This window comes from Bombyx mandarina, chromosome 15, assembly GCF_030267445.1.
Source record: "Bombyx mandarina strain Sakado chromosome 15, ASM3026744v2".
NCBI lineage: Eukaryota > Metazoa > Arthropoda > Insecta > Lepidoptera > Bombycidae > Bombyx > Bombyx mandarina.
The window spans coordinates 337,817-354,531 of record NC_143221.1 but is presented as its reverse complement, the minus strand read 5'-3'; the positions used below and the strand labels follow the sequence as shown (position 1 = coordinate 354,531).

Genomic DNA, 16,715 nt, shown 5'->3' with positions numbered 1-16,715 from the left:
TAAGCATGTTACATGACATCTAAGTTGAAAATAATGAATTTCAATGTTCTTATCATAAATAATTCACACAATATTTTTAGTAGGTATGTGTTACTTATTGTTACATTTCTATGCTTACTACATCTATTACATCTATGGTTGTAGGAAAGGGTGACCTTTTGAATTACAGGTATTAGGTAGCATTACCATTTTGTTTATTTTTTGCTAATGACAATAAGTTTTTTTACTTAGAATAATAGATAGAACTAAGGAGTAGTAGTAACTAGGATAGAACTAAGGAGTACCATCTTGTATAGGGGACAAAATGATAAAGTATCTATCTGTAAACAGCAAGTTATTGTTCGAAGACTCACCAAAACAGCAATAGAATGTAGGAAGTGGAAATGGTATGAATATATCAGTTTTGAACAGAGTGAAGTGTGCTGGATTTCAGTAAATACTATGTTCCGATATACACTGCGAACACTATTCAGTGTTCTTACTGGGTAGAAATTCATTCAATTAATTGAATAAGTCCTTAAGGACTGACAATATACAGTCGCAGTATCTTAGGGAAATAATTGACATCATAAATCATTGCCATTTTTCTACTGTAAGCACTGCAGGTGTTTTAGAAGTAAGGTGCTCTCAGTGCTTTGATCAAGTGATCGCTTTTGCCTGCATAACCTCATTTCAGTAATGTTCGTATACATTAAATTGCTTGAAAAACAATATTACTAATAAGTATACATTACTAAATTGACATCACACCTTACAGTGCTATCAGTGCATATTGGAACATAGCCATAGTGTGATGGCCTTCCTTTTACTGAACGCTTTTTAAAATACAGACGGTACTCCTTACTTCTACCCAATTACACATTCTAACTTACATTTTTTATAGCTTTTGTAGCTCTGAGGTCAATTTTAACTAATCACCAATCCAACCCTTATTCAGCACCATTATTTAATTTTTTCTTTTACTCACAAGATCACAGCAAGGAATGATGGAGAATTATACAGCTTATTTAACCAATCACAGATAAACATTATAAGTTTAAAACATAGGGAAATATAATTGTTATACAATTGCAAATTATTCTGGGTGTTCACAATTTAAGACCAGATTACAATCTGCTAGATTTTTTACCAACTAACAGTACTATAATTATATCATGATACATAATAATAATAATATGTTACAAGTTCATAGGCAGTGAAGCCATATGTTCAAGTATACGCTGTATTTATATAGTATTTAATAGGCAGTGGTGGTCGTTAAACATAGAAAATTTATTTTTTAAGTAAAGCCAAAAATCAACATATTTATCAATAATTCTAATTTCGTTTCATAAACCTAGATATGGTATTAAGATCTTTCACAGTTCTACGAGCGAGTGAGTGAGATGTTATGCGTCTCCACGTCATTGTTTACAACGGAACTAACCTGTGCGCTGCTCGCTTGCCCGTGAGGCACATACTGGTGCTGGTCAGAGGCGGGCGGCGGGACAGGCGCGCCCTGTCGCTGCTTCATCCACGACATACCGCGCACTATCACGCCTTACGTAACATTCGCTAGGAAGCCACGGACATATGTTTTAGAAACCAGCCCCGTCACTATCAACAAACCGAAACCAACACAACAGAACTTTCACTATCAGTTTTCGATATATGATCGGATTTAACTGGCACTTTCAATCGCATTAATCAGGATGTTGTTAAGGAATTACAAGGAAAGTTACCGTCGTTTCTCTAAACGATTTATTTTGGGAATATTTTTCACTTAATTTGTTGACAGCAGCCCATCGATCGAAGGTGCCCTGTTGGCAGTGTAGCCATTCTTACGAAATTATAATCATGAATGTCATGGATTGTCATTATTACTGACATGCATTCTTGAAAGGATTCAACAGGGCTTAGGGCAAGTCAGACGGATATATTTTGCCCAGCTGCAGATAGCAGTAGTTTGGTGAGCGAGCTCACGGGGCTCAGCCTGCATGAATTGGCTAAAATCTGCCCATACAAAAGCAGCGCTTCGCAAATTTACCACTGGATAGAATCACAACTTACTCAGAAGACCTGGCAGAAAACATTGTTTGTTGTATTTCTGGGTCAAGTTGCAGGTTGATTTCTGAAAATTGTAACCGTTGCTTGAAATTCCTAAAAGCACCAAGAAGGAATCCAGAACTTCGATCAATAATAGTACTATTATTGGTCGAAGATCCAGAATGATATGTTTGGAGCAATAGTGGCTAGGTATTCGTTGCTCCGTTATCTGGATCTGGGATGCAGCTCGCTCAGAGTGATTTGAGAAGATAGTTAAACATAAAGTAGATTGAAGAAAGATGCATCTGTTTTCCAACGAAGACATTTGATCTGTATCTAATGTAATGAGCGTGGCAAGGTTCAAATCCTGAAGTAAATGGTTATTCTACCTGGAGAGGCCTTCGGCAGGATTAGAAGACTAGGAATCGATGTGTGTGTCATAGGATGATGACCAACAGATGATTGCTGCGCGCGTCGTAGTTCGATACATCCTGCAATTGAACCAATTAAAATAGAGGGAAAAAAAAAAAAAAAAAAAAAGAGGTAAATTAGAGGAGAAGTGGCGATTGCTTGTGAGGCGCATAGCCTCTGCCCACAGCAATAATGGCGACCACGACTAAAGTGATACGACAAATATAGGAAAAATTGAAGTACTTCGGCCTCATTCTAAGCTATAGTTTTTGGACTTATCGCCTTCATTTTATGTACGTGATCCTTCGGTTGTTTGGTGAGACGAATGCGTTAGGACAGATATTTTTCTTTTTGGTAAAGTGGTCCACTTTCCAGTTATATATGGTATAAGCGCTTACCAAGCACGCTTCAAATAGTACCCATTGGAACTGCGTCATCGAGCCAGGGATTAAATAGCCTCCTAAATGTTTGGTTGACGTGAGTAGTTTTTTTTAACAACTTTTAATTAATCAGACCTTACACATTGTGGATTAAAAAGTCGAAGGACTCTTTGGCGGAAACGCGGCAAGTGAAGTAGTGTGAATTGCTTAATTCATTAATTTACTTAGTGTTCTTGAAGCTTGAATGTATTATATAATAATGGTACAAAAAAAGACAAAATTCAAAATACTTTGCCCACTGAGTTTCTCGCTGGATCTTCTCAGTAGGTCGAGTTTCTGATCCGGTGGGAGATTCTACGAAGAGCTGCTCTTGCTAGGGCCAGTGTTAGCAACACCTTTATTAACTGGTGGACATCTGTGAAAGCTCATACCTAAATGCGGCCAAAAAGTAACTATACTTGAGACCTTAGAACTTATATCTGAAGGTGGGTGGCGCGTTTACGTTTTACATGTCTATGGGCTACAGTAACCCCTTAACACCAGGTGGGCTGTGAGCTCGTCCACCCATCTAAGCAATAAAAAAAAGTCCACTGTAAAATTCTCAATAAATAACCACCACCATTGTTTCATTTAATTTCATCTTAATTAGGTACTTAAAGTCTCAAATTAATCAACTTCTCCAGATTTCGCCTCATATCATTTTTACAAAACAGAATTTAAGCAAACGCAGACTTGGCTTAAAGGTCTTGTAACCGGGCCAAAAACTCTGTTATTAGAAAAAGTTAATATTAAAGATGGGTTAATACCGATATTTATCAATATTAGCGAATACTAATATATTCATGATGTAATATTATAATACCTTAACGAATACGTGAATATCCTGATATCTTAATATACTTCGATAAAACGGGTAAACGAGTTAAACTTAATACGGTATTCGTGAAATAAGTTAATGATTATTAATAGGTACACTTAATACGGTATTCGTACCGTATTAATTTTAACTCGTTTATCCGTTTTATCGAAGTATATTAAGATATCAGGATATTCACGTATTAGTTAAGGTATTATATATACAAAAATGAAATGCTGTTAGTTAGTCTCGCTAATACTCGAGAACGGCTGGACCGATTTGGCTAATTTTGGTCTTGAATTGTTTGTGAAAGTCCAGAGAAGGCTTCAAAGTTAAAATAAATATGAAAATGCTCGGAATGAAATAAAAATAACAATTTTGTTTTTCCTTTGATATCCCCCCGTCGGACGGATTCCTTTTGTTTGTTTTAAGTTTATTTTATACAAAAGCTTAGGTCTTTTATTTATCGATTGAGGCACTACGAAGTCTGCCGGGTCAGCTAGTTAATAATAGAAATAGTATATTGTATCTAGGAATTTGACTTCACACTAAATATTTTACAAGTAATATTATGTACATTAAAATTAATATTATTATTAAATCAGAATTTGGTCAACATTGTACATTAATATAAACAACAAGTTAGTAATATTATTTATTTGTTATTGGTGCATAAAAATATCAGCTTTTTTACTTTTTCTACCGAAAGCCTGTTACGTCGGTCAGAAATAAGTTTAGAAATTTTGAAAAAAATATTTGAAAAAATCCTCTCACATGGTACTGAGGTGGCTAGTGGGTACACAACATCTATAATATTATAATCCACGAACCGTTTGTTTAGAAAGTCATTTCGATTCAAATCAAACTTCATAAAAAAAATCAAAAAAAATAATCAAACTTTTATTTAAATTTTGAGAAGTCCGTAGAAGATAATTAAATACCACCGCAAAAATATATTGTCATCATAATTTATTACGTAAAAACACTTAATTTAGTTGTGGCAGTATTACATTTTGTGTAAAAAAAATTTTATTTATGAAATTGGTAAACAATGTCAACTACCGTACCTACTTTCGTTTTTCAAATCATCGTTTTAAAACCAACTAATTCAAAGGAAACAGAAAATAAAATTAAAATAATGAAAATAAAGCTCACCGATTTTATTCCAATAAATGTAAAAATCCACTATTTTGACTTGAGTATAATCTTTAGTTGAATCAAGAAATGAAGGTTCAAACATTAAAAAGTAATGCATTTAAAAATTCCCACTAGCATCTTTGACATGTAAAAAGTTGAATTAAAAAATAGTCCATAAACTCATAATGATATGTACTTATTTTCATTGCTCAATATGCAAACATGTAGTTTATCTCACTTACTCTTAGCGCATGCAGTATTGTTATGAATGTGATAGACAGATATCCGCGAGACACGTACGGCGCCGCGGCGTATGCCAGTATATTTTCGAGTGATAGATACAACCCGACCGATGTGAGTTGGCTAATATTATGAATAGAGTAATACGGAATATTAGCATATCAGAATTCGACGGATTACCGATACACGAATACAAGCTGTATTACGAATATCATAATGAATACCGTACAATGGGGTAAATAGGGACAAAATCGACCTTCAGATTGAATTTTAAAATAGTTCCAATTAAATAGTCACTGCTCAACCAAAGAAATAAGTTGAGTCTTGAACGTACCTAGGTGATAAAAACCGTTACATTATTTTAATTATTCATTTTAAAGAAATAATCGGTAAAATAATGGCCGTCCCAATTTACCCAGCGTCCGGGGTAAATTGACACGGTTAAGGGTTAAATTGGGATATTTGTAAGGGTTGTCAACTCGCAGTACTGCGATATATAGGTAGGTGCCATATAATTATTTATATGGACCGAAATGATGAATACAATCCATAATTTAAGCACAATACACAACATAGTGTAAATTAAGCTGGTTTCTATTCCGAAGCGATGTGACATGAATGATAATCAACAATACAATGATCAAAAAAGTATGTGCATGTTATATTTTAGAAAATTATTATTTAATTTCCTTAAAAATCACAACTCTGAAACAAAATCATAAAATAGAATAAAAAATAGAAAACAAAAGGACTGGAAATGCAATAATACAATTTTATTTAATCAACATTTTCAAAATAATCTTTGAGCAAGAGTAAGATATCAGGTGAATAAGATAAAAAAACAGCTTTATCTGATTACTGCCAATAATAACAAAAATAAAAGAAATTCTTTCTAAGCGAAATAACTGAACTCAATTAATTCACTCACTCATAATTGGATATCTCGGATTTTTAATTAATGTTACATTTAAAATCTGAGGCCTGTTTTTATTTGTGTGTGTTCGTTGTGAATGTTAACAAAATCATGATTCGATGCGTGAATAGATTCTGAAATAACAAAGGTTTTGATTTGTTTTTTAACTTTTAACTTTTAATTTTTTTTATTGCTATAAAGAACATACGACCGGGCAGATATTACAAGGTAAATGTCGCGAAAAAAAAGTACTTATATATATACTTTTCTTTTACCTATAATACTTACATAAACTAACTGATAAACACATTAACCTTCTTTACATCACGCAATTAAGTGATAGTATAGGCTAAAAAATCTATTATAAGATATCAGTGACAACCCTAACAAGCCATCCCTATTTTGTCTTTTGGCGTTCCAATTTTGTGTTTTCTCGTCCCTAATTTTTCCAGTCTCGCTCCAAATTACCCTACATACGTCCCAATTTTCCCCAAAAAGAAAGGAAAAAATATACATTTTTTATTTTGTCGAAATATTGTATTTAAAATAAGAATATTGCAACTTACCGTTTGTTGTGGTATTTCCAGGTGTATTAAAAACTTATATAAACTGTGATCTTATTGAAAAAACAACGATAATATCACTTTTTTTAAAAGTTCTTTAAGCTGTTTTAAAACGCACTTTTCAACCACTATTTTAAATTTAATTTGACGAATTTTTGGGACCAACTTAACTCATGTTTAGTACTTCCATAGTTAACTTGGTTTTTCTTCTATACATTGATAAATATTACCTTAAAGAAAATTAGGTAGATTCCGTGCTACAAGCACTTTGAGAATCTTCCGCAGGTTTGTCCCAATTTACCCCAGGATCCCAATTTACCCCATGTCATGGTACTAAGATATCGGTCTCACCCTTAGTTAATATATTCAATTAATTCAACCAAACATCAAAATCTATGTCCTGTTTTTATTTGATGATTGATTGTTACCTATTATGCAGTTATTGCAATAAGATTAATAAAAACGTACATTCATCGCTACAATACGGTATCATACACATCAAGTCTATTATGCAGAGTTATTTGAATAAAAAGTTATGAATGTATCTAGTGATCTTAACATGTCAAGCTATCAACTATAAATAATTTCGTCAACATGACAAAACGAACGAACCCTTTTATCGATGATTTTCTTCCGCAAAGTAAAATTCATGTTAGTTTAAAAAAGTACGATAAACACAGCACAGACAATGAAAAACGACTAAAGAAAGTTTATGGTAAAAAAACCCTTAACTATTTAATTTCTAACTGGTACACGCGATCTAAGTTAATATTCTCATTTTCAGAAAAAACCCTACAAATGTTATTTAATGGCGCCAAAAAGGGTACAACTACTGAAACCAACAACAACTTGCAGGATAGTAAAGTGAGAAAAGACAAAAAAAAACAATTATTTATCGGCAAAGATGGCAATCTACTACATTCTGGTTGTCTGGTAACTATGCTACATAACTTAAAGTCTTTCTATTAAACTTTATATTATCTTATGTGTTTTATACAATATTAACCCATTTGCACCTATGGACATTTGCGTGATGACCTGTGTGTATGGGAGTAGGCTATATCGTTGTCAGCGTGATACCATTTGACCATGAGCCTTACGATGTTTCTAATTTCACTCACACTGCACATAGATCACACTTATCTCATGTTCTAGTTTGTTTGCAATTATTTTTTAAGCAATCTGGGCAAGAATCACTCTCTAGTCTCCTTCAAGCTGATAGTGGCTAATATTTAACTGTTATTTAACTGTATATTTTTAACACAAAGTATAAATATTTGAAATATATATATATATATATATATATTTTGTTGTTTGTATATAAAACAAGTTTCTTCTGTATTCTATTTGAAAATGAAAGTGTTTATATTGTACAAATTTACAATGTAACAAAAAATCTTAGTATAATTAGGTAATGTAAATTCTGTGTGTAATTACCTAATTACACACAGAATTTAGCTAAGCATAAGATGCACACTTTCTGGAGCAGTGCTCCATACAGTACTGCTACCGGGGGTATGGTAGCCTGTTCAGCAGTGTCACTCCGACAGTTCACACTGCCGTAGCGAAAGGGTTTAACCAGTAATTAACATTATTATGGACTGGGAATCTCACTCAACATCATTTATTAATGTTATTTCTTATTGCTTTTTGTTTTTTTTGTAAACAATTCATGCCTTTGTATGAACCCACCTATATGAAAGAACAGGGTCTAAAAAGTAAAGATTTGAGTGTTGACTGAGTGCATACTTGCCCATATTCTTTTATTACAGATGAGTATCATATTAATTCCAAACTGATCCATATTTCCAAACTGATCTTGTAATCCATTATGTACATTGTGTAAGCTACTGGCAACCTCAACATGAGTTGCCTCTATCCCTCTCTTGAAACTAATGCTTTACGCAAATGATAAAATGCAGTGAAATCCTAAAGTTGAACCTCCACTTTAAAGCAACATATTTAACCTTTACTGATATAGCCTCCTAGTCCCAATCAATAAAATCCTGGTTATACTTGGGAATTGTGACATCAAAGATAATCACAAATAAAATACTTGACTGCAACATCAATAAAAATAAAGTCCCAAAATAGTTTCAACTCATTAAATAATTTAAGAATATATATATCTCATTGCAGATAGAGACCCAATCAATAAGAAAAAACTGTCATTGCGGTGTTACATCAGAGACCGAGTGTGCATATTGTGAATTTGTACTATGTGATTCATGTCTACACACCTGCGCTGGTTGTGAGCAGGTTTACTGTAACAAATGCTTGTTTGTAGGGTAAGATATATTATTTTATTAGAATATATATTATAGGGGGGTGGGTTTCTTCCATCTGTTGTTAAGCAGTTGTTTTTTCTTCGGGTGACGTCGAGTGTGAACACAAGTGTCTTCGAAGTTTCCCGGTGTTTTAATTAATAATATTTGTTTAAATTGCTGTTGACTTGCGCTACTGATTCGTGTTGGTGTTGGTATATATCTGTTGTGCCGTGAGTGTAAATATATTGTGTTTGTTATATTATTAAAAGGTAAGAATCATGGATGACCCGCACGATCCCGGGGGAGGTTATAAAGGACCACGTGCGCCCCACTCACAAAACTTTTCTTCTCAGATGGATATAGATCCACCCAATTCCAGAAAACGACCACCACAGTCTGAGGAAAACATTCCCCCTAAAAAAACGATTACTAATCTTTCACAAACTTCGCCGTCGATTCAGTCCACGTACACACATCCCGATTTTGTTGAACGTAAGACCCGATACTGTGAAGACGACATTGCTCCTTTTTTAGTCCACGTTAGTAAGACGGTAACAGATGTGTCTGCTGGTCCCACCTTGAAACCCATCAAATTCGGACACTTTCTATTCAGAAACAGCATAAAAAATGTAATACAGGATGGTGTGAAACGCATTGGCCGCAACAGGGTTTCAGTGGAATTTAAATCTGCTGCTGCGGCTAACGCTTTTCTAGAACACCCAGCACTTCAGCCGGCTAAATTTGAAGCGAACATCCCATCTTATAATGTTACACGAATGGGAATTGTGCGTGATGTTCCAGTAGAATGGACTTTAGAGGAGCTGGTCCAATCGGTAGAAGTTCCTGCTGGCTGCGGTGCAGTCATTAAAGCACGCCGCTTGAATAGGAAGAAAATAGAAAATAATGTCCCTACCTGGATACCTACCCAATCTGTAGTTTTAACTTTCTCTGGTCAAAAACTTCCAAATCGGATTTTCTGCTTTTTTACTTCTCTCCCAGTTGAAGTTTATGTCCTTCCCATTATCCAGTGCAACAAGTGCTGGCGATTCGGCCATATTTCAACGCAGTGCCGATCAGCCCCTCGTTGCTTTATTTGCTCCCAACCCCACGAAGGAATTACCTGCTCGAAGTCATCCCCTCTATGCCTGTTCTGTTCCGGCCCCCACTCTGCCACTGACACATCCTGCCCAGAGCACAGTCGACAAAAATCGATCAAATTAGTTATGTCACAGGAAAGCATCTCATATTTAGAAGCATCGGCTAGGTTCTCACCGGTGAGAAGATCATTTGCAGATACTGCCCGAATGACTCAATCATTTCCGTCCACGTATCCTCCGACAATCCACACTGATCTCTCTCAGCCACTCCATCCCAATTCTCAGTCCTCTTCTTATAAGAAGACTGTTAATATAGCCCGACGCCCATATTCTGCTGCCCTAAGCCCAGGCTACGATAGAGAAGCCCACTGTCGTATTGTAGATACTCCAGCCTCCACCACCCCCAATGGATGCGCTCTGTTATCTCCCAACCCCCCTCAACAAGAAAATCTACTAGAACTTCTCTTATCCACCCTCATCAACATCATTTCGAAAATGAATGATGTAGCCCTACCGAACAACGTCTATCAAAAACTGACTCAGCTGATTTCGATTTTCAACAATGTTCCCAACAATTCTACAGTGGAATTGTCGCAGCATTAGATTAAAAAAAGCTGAACTGATTTTTCTCATAAATAAGCATAACCCCTTGATTTTTGCTGTCCAGGAGTCACGCCTACTCCCGGGCTCCCGCTTCAGGGTTCCCGGTTTTGCGTGCCTCCGGGATGATAAGAACAACGGAAAATGCGGTAGCTGCATTTTAGTTTCGAGATCCATCCCATATTCCCAGATCACCCTCCCTCCACATGACAGTAACTGCTTCAATGTAGTGGCTGTTAGAGCCTTAGATATATCTTTTTTATCCGTTTATATACCTTATCCTAACATGTCCATCCTAACAAATATATTCTCAATCATTGGTGCCCTCCCCCCTCCTGTTGCTGTATTGGGTGACTTTAACATCCACCACAGTTCATGGGGCTGTTATCAGAATGATTCCCTATCCTCCGCCTTCCTTGACCTAGTTGATGACCACAACCTCTGCATCCTCAATGACGGCTCCCCCACACGTAGAGTTCTTCCTGGCCAGAACCCAAAATCCGCTGTAGACCTTTCTCTATGCACTCCAGCCACCTCTTCGCGCCTCACATGGCTTACGCTGTGCAATACGCATGGTAGTGATCATTTCCCCATCCTTATGTCCTTTCCTGACTCCTCTAATTATATACTCCCTCCTCGCAACCCTCGACTTAAATTTAATTTGTCTAAGGCGGACTGGACCCTGTTCTCTCAGTCTGTTGACGCTCTTTTGGTTAATCTTTCCCCAGTCCCCCATGAGAACACCCATGCTGCTTACTCCATCTTTAGGAATGCTTTACTTTCAGCAGCAGAGACAGCGATTCCTACTAAAAACGCTTCTAGGGGTAAAATCCCATCACTTCCCTGGTGGGACTCTGACTGCTCTGATCTATGTAAACAACGTAAAGAAGCCGAGATGGAGTACGCGTTACACATGTCTCCAGCTAATTACATAAGTTATAAAGATGTAGCTGCAAGGACAGTCAGAACACTATCTGAACGAAAGAGACTGGGCTGGAACATGTTTTGTGAGTCTCTTTCTCCCAGTTCCCGCCCTTCTTTGGTCTGGAATAATGTCAGGAGATTTCGCGGATCCGTATCTGTAGACCACAATTCTTCTTCGAACGACCCATCGGTTTGGATCGATTCATTCTCATGTCGACTTGCTCCCCCTTACGTTCCCACCTTAGCTGAGTCCTCTTCCCTTCCCCCTCCGCTTTCACCTACTCCTGATACTCTTGTGGCCCCTTTTTCTCTGGACGAACTAACTGCAGTTTTGGAGTCTCTTAAGGACTCGTCCCCGGGAATTGATGGAATACCTTATTCATTCATTGTCAAATGTAGCTTTACGTCCAAATTAATATTTCTAAACATATTAAATAATATTTATTCTTTAGGAATCCCTCCAGATGAATGGAAAACCCAAATAATCGTCCCTATCCTCAAGCCAGCAAAACCTAATAACGAGTCAAGTAGCTACCGTCCCATCGCCCTATCATGTACCATGAGCAAAATTTTAGAACATCTTGTTAAAAATAGATTGGAGTGGTTTGTGGAGAGTAGAGGCATCCTCCCTGCAAGTCAATTTGGCTTTAGGAAAGGATTGAGCACTATGGATAGCGTAGGTTGCCTTGCAACGGATATACGCATTGCTCTCTCTAAAAGAGAGTCCTTGGTCGGGGTTTTTCTTGACATTGCATCCGCATACGATAATGTCCTTCTTCCTGTACTCAGGCAAAAAATGCTCCAGCTGAGTATCCCAGAGAAGATGGTTAACTTCATATCTAATCTATTTTCATCCAGAGCCATTTTAATTTCTTGCCAAAATTCTTTACTTCCTCCTAGACTTCTATGGAAGGGCCTCCCTCAGGGATCAGTTTTAAGCCCTCTATTATACAACTTGTATACCTACGACCTAGAACTTTCGGTAAATTCATTCTGCAACGTACTACAATATGCGGATGATTTGGCTCTATACGTCTCAGCCAGGGACTTAGGGGATGCCTCTGCTCGCCTCAACTCCGCTATTAACTATCTCCATGACTGGTTAGGTAATCATGGTCTATCCCTTTCAGTTGAGAAGAGCAGTGTAGTGACATTTTCTCGCATGCGATCTATTCCCGAGGTCATTGTCTCGTTTGATGGCAAAATATTCCCAGTGCGAAACTCAGTAAAATTTCTCGGAGTCGTTCTTGACTCGCGTATGACTGGTGTCCAACACATTAACCACATCATCAAAAAGTGCGAAAAGAACATCCATATTCTTCGCTCCCTGTCAGGCGTATGGTGGGGATCACACCCCTACACTCAAAAACTGTTATATAACGCCTTGATTCGCAGCCATTTTGATTATGGCACTCACATTCTAGAACCTTGCAATAAGTCTGCCTTAACCTCCTTGGACAGGATCCAATCAAAGTGCCTACGTATCATAATCGGAGCAATGAAGTCTTCCCCCATTAACGCCCTTCAGGTTGAATGTGCAGAACCCCCCTTGCACTTGAGGAGACAATACTTATCGGACAGATTCATTTACAAAAATTTTCAGCTTTCTAACCACCCCCTTATTTCAAAGTTACATACTCTTTCGGAACACATCTATTTCAACAGTTACTGGAATCATAAGTCCCACCCATGCCTCTTCACCAGTTTTGTTAAGTTTATCAGCCTCCCCTGTCCCGTCTATCAATGTAGGTTAAATCCATTATTCCTCACACCTTATAATGCAATTCTATACCGTCCGGACATTGTTCTAAATATCGGAATAAATAAAGATGACCCCGGTGCAAACGCCAAATTTAACTCTGTCGTCAATAGTAAATGGAACGGTTGGCATACTATGTTCACTGACGCATCAAAAATAAAAGCTGACGGCTGTGTAGGCTTCGCTGTCTGGATACCGGAGTACAAAATCATTTTAAACTTTAAGTGTCCCCCTCAAGCCTCGGTTTTTACAGGAGAGGCGCTAGCTATCCTTGAAGCCCTGATGTATATAGAATCACATAAGCTACACAACACGGTGATATTCACCGACTCTAGAAGCTGTCTACAGGCAATCCTTGCAAACCAACTCAGATCCAAGTCAAAGCTCCCTTTTGTTCTGAAAATTAAAGAAATTCTTTTTCGGTGTCACGTATCTGGCATAAAAATCACCCTAGCTTGGATCCCGGGACATAGCGGTATAGTGGGTAATGAGGGTGCTGATCAGTGTGCTAAGGATGCCACGACAATAGGTAGTGATATTCATTACACAACCTATGCACAAGATCTAACGTCTCTAGCCAAGGCCGATCTCATATCGCGCTGGAATGAAGCGTGGAACCTTTCGAAACGCATTAAAGGCAAACATTACGCGGATGTTCAAGACTCGTTGCTCGTTCGGCCTTGGTTTTTTAAATACAGGAAAGCCAACAAGAGAGTCACGTCCACAATATGTAGGTTAAGATTAGGTCATGCTTGTACCCCGGTTCACCTAGCTAAAATAAGGGTCAAGGATAGCTCCCTATGTGAGTGTGGGCTCGACGAGGGATCAGCAGAACACATTTTCTTTAACTGCCCTAGAAGACCTTCCCTTTACGAAGTACTACCGGACATTATCCCCAGACCGACGAATTTCAAATCTTTGTTGAGCCTTGTACATACAACTTTTGTAAATATTTTATGTGAATATGTTCACCAGAATAACATTAGACTATAAGTTGTTTGTCCTTACTAATCTTCTGACAATCTTTTCTGTAACATATATATATATGTATGTATATGTATATATACATATATTGTTTGTCCTGTTTTAGGTTAGTAATTCAACAGTTGATTACTTTGTAAAATAATAATAATTAAAATTGATGTGACCTTGTGCAATCACGAAGCCCACCCAACAAAAAAGAATCCAAACTTCACCAAAAGACATCAGCTGAGCATAATCAAAACCACAGACTATAAAACTTGACTTTGGCGAAATCAAAAAGGACCGCCATTACAAAAGAAAATGAAATGTTAAGCAGTTTCTCGAGTCTGTGGATTACTGCCATCTTGAAATGATTTAGTTGTACTGCATGTTAATGAAATGGTTGTGTGCTTTATTTGACTGTCAGTAATTAATTAATCAGCTTGATGAAACTAATATTGAAGTAAACATGTCTAAGTACAGTAAAAATGTTGCAATATTAAATTGTCTAAATATATTGAGGGTGAAAGGCTATAAGGTTAATTAATAAGTGACATTTTTGCTAGTTTACAGGAGAGCCATTTTAATTTTATAATTTGGAAAAATATCGTACAAGAAAATAATTCAACTCATAGACATCTACAACGTAAATGCGCCACCCACCTTGAGATATAAGTTCTAAGGTCTCAGTATAGTGACTGCTGCCCCACCCTTTAAAACGAAACGCATTACTGCTTCACGGCAGAAATAGGCGGGGTGGTGGTACCTACCTGTGTGGACTTACTAGAAGTCCTACCAGTAATTACGCAAATTATAATTTTGCGGGTTTAATTTTTATTATTCGATGTTATTCCTTCACTGTGGAAGTAATCGTGAACAGTTGTTGAGTATGTATTTCATTAGAAAAATTGGTACCCGCCTGAGATTCGAACACCGGTGCATCTCTCAACACGAATGCACCCGCCTTCTTATCCTTTAAGCCTTCGTCAAACAGAACGCGTACTTAGCGCCGCGTACTTAACGTCGCGCTCTTCAAATTGACTAGATGAGTCTAACGCTCCTTGACGCAACGCATTCGCCAAATCAGTGCCTTTCGATAGCAGTGTGAAAATTTAAAAGTATTAAGAAATCGAGTGATTCAGATGTGGCATTGTATAAGCGTGGATATTTTCTAACTATTTATATAATTTTTTCGGGTATTATCTAGTATTTTAATACACATTCACTCCGACGCTAAAATAAAATTGTAAAAAATTACAACGCCTGACGTCAAAGCGTCCTAACGCCGCGACAGAGCACTGCGTACTTATAGCGCTGGGGCTCTGTGTGACGGTATGATACCACAGTAGTACAACACATCCCCGCGTCATAGCGCGGCGTTAGTTTAGCGCTCTGACGCGCGCTAAGTACGCGTTTTGTTTGACGAAGGCTTTAGGCCACGCCGACTTCAGATGTCAATATGGTATTTATTATGTTTATTGCTGGACTAACATTAATGGCGGTACCCAAGTATCTGTTGTCCAGGCATGCAGCTGTTGGCTTGCAGGGCGGGCCCAGTCAGCAAGACAGGCACAGGACCGACTTGCATATTACAAGTATACATCCCACCTCATGTTTCAGTAATATTATCATTGTTTTATTTTGTTTCAGGTCAGAAGGTTCTGAAATCTGTGTATCGTGTTATAGTTAAAATATCTTCATAGAACTATAGGAGAGACTTACCTTTATAATATATTAATGAACAGATGTTGTTATTATTGTAATTAAATAATTTAATAATAAAAAAATTAAAGTTACATAATAGAACCATGTTTATGTGTCAAAATAAAATTGCAAGAAAAAAACAAACCAGAAACATTATTTATTAATGACCCTGGACCTTAGTACGGATTAGGGTTGGACTGAAATGAATAGTATTTTTAGATAAATAATTGGTTTAATCCGCAAAGTAATATCAGTTGCTCGTGTTGGAGGGTTGACTGTTATGTCTGGTTGTGCTGAATGTGTACGAGCAGACTGAGGCCGAACGCTGGTAGCCTATTTTGTAAGCTAAATTTTAGATGTCCAACGCTGAAGGCTGCGCTCGTCTTGTTTTTGATCTCGAACTTAATTAATTTTATTTATTTTTATCTTGTTGTGTACAGCAGCTAGTATACACACATATTAAACAACAAATATCGCATTTAGATGTTTAAAAAAAATATGAAACGTTCATTATTTCGAAGAATAAAGATTGTTTTGTGCACAGTCGTATGGCATCATGCGTATTCAACTTGTTTATGTTTCAGTAACAAAAACAATGTTTATTAAATTTACCGATGTAGTCGGAGCAATATTACTCATGTGTATAACATTTAGCCGACGTACATCTGTTAATTGAAATGCATATAATAAAAAATATTATTTTCCACTTCTTTAACATTATTTTTATTTTGTGAATCGTCGCTTCGATGATAATGAATGAAATAAACACTAAACATTTAATGTCTGTTTATAACACATTTCGGAAATAATAACAGGAAATAATTCTTAGTTTTTTCAATGGACATCGGTTCTTATTCTTATGTGGTTTTGAATAGA

General features: G+C 36.8%; 3 protein-coding genes and 1 long non-coding RNA gene across 22 annotated transcripts in view; 2 read left to right on the top strand and 2 right to left on the bottom strand.

Moving 5' to 3' along the window:
* Sec16 (endoplasmic reticulum export factor secretory 16) overlaps positions 1–2,489 on the bottom strand; it is a 29,440-nt gene extending 26,951 nt beyond the window's left edge. For all 19 annotated transcript variants that reach the window (XM_089733382.1, XM_089733384.1, XM_089733385.1 and 16 more), the window contains exon 1: positions 1,427–2,489. In XM_089733382.1, coding sequence (XP_089589508.1) covers positions 1,427–1,522 — 96 coding nt within the window. In that variant the 5' untranslated portion in view covers positions 1,523–2,489. The remainder of the gene's footprint in view (positions 1–1,426) is intronic.
* Positions 2,490–5,807: 3,318 nt separating this feature from the next.
* On the bottom strand, positions 5,808–6,339 carry LOC149501394 (uncharacterized). Its single transcript, XR_016324274.1, has 2 exons — positions 6,251–6,339; positions 5,808–6,096 (listed from the first exon to the last, which is right to left on the bottom strand). It is a non-coding gene; the product is annotated as an uncharacterized LOC149501394 (long non-coding RNA).
* Positions 6,340–6,847: 508 nt separating this feature from the next.
* Positions 6,848–16,549, top strand: LOC114247736 (apoptosis regulatory protein Siva). Its single transcript, XM_028180758.2, has 4 exons — positions 6,848–7,240; positions 7,310–7,458; positions 8,665–8,813; positions 15,786–16,549. The coding sequence occupies exons 1-4, from the start codon at positions 7,120–7,122 to the stop codon at positions 15,823–15,825; spliced, it is 459 nt and encodes a 152-aa protein (XP_028036559.2). The 5' UTR covers positions 6,848–7,119; the 3' UTR covers positions 15,826–16,549.
* Positions 9,060–13,334, top strand: LOC149501393 (uncharacterized). Its single transcript, XM_089733381.1, has one exon. It carries the CDS (start codon positions 9,071–9,073, stop codon positions 10,490–10,492), a length of 1,422 nt encoding a protein of 473 aa, XP_089589507.1. The 5' UTR covers positions 9,060–9,070; the 3' UTR covers positions 10,493–13,334.
* Positions 16,550–16,715: the final 166 nt, after the last annotated feature.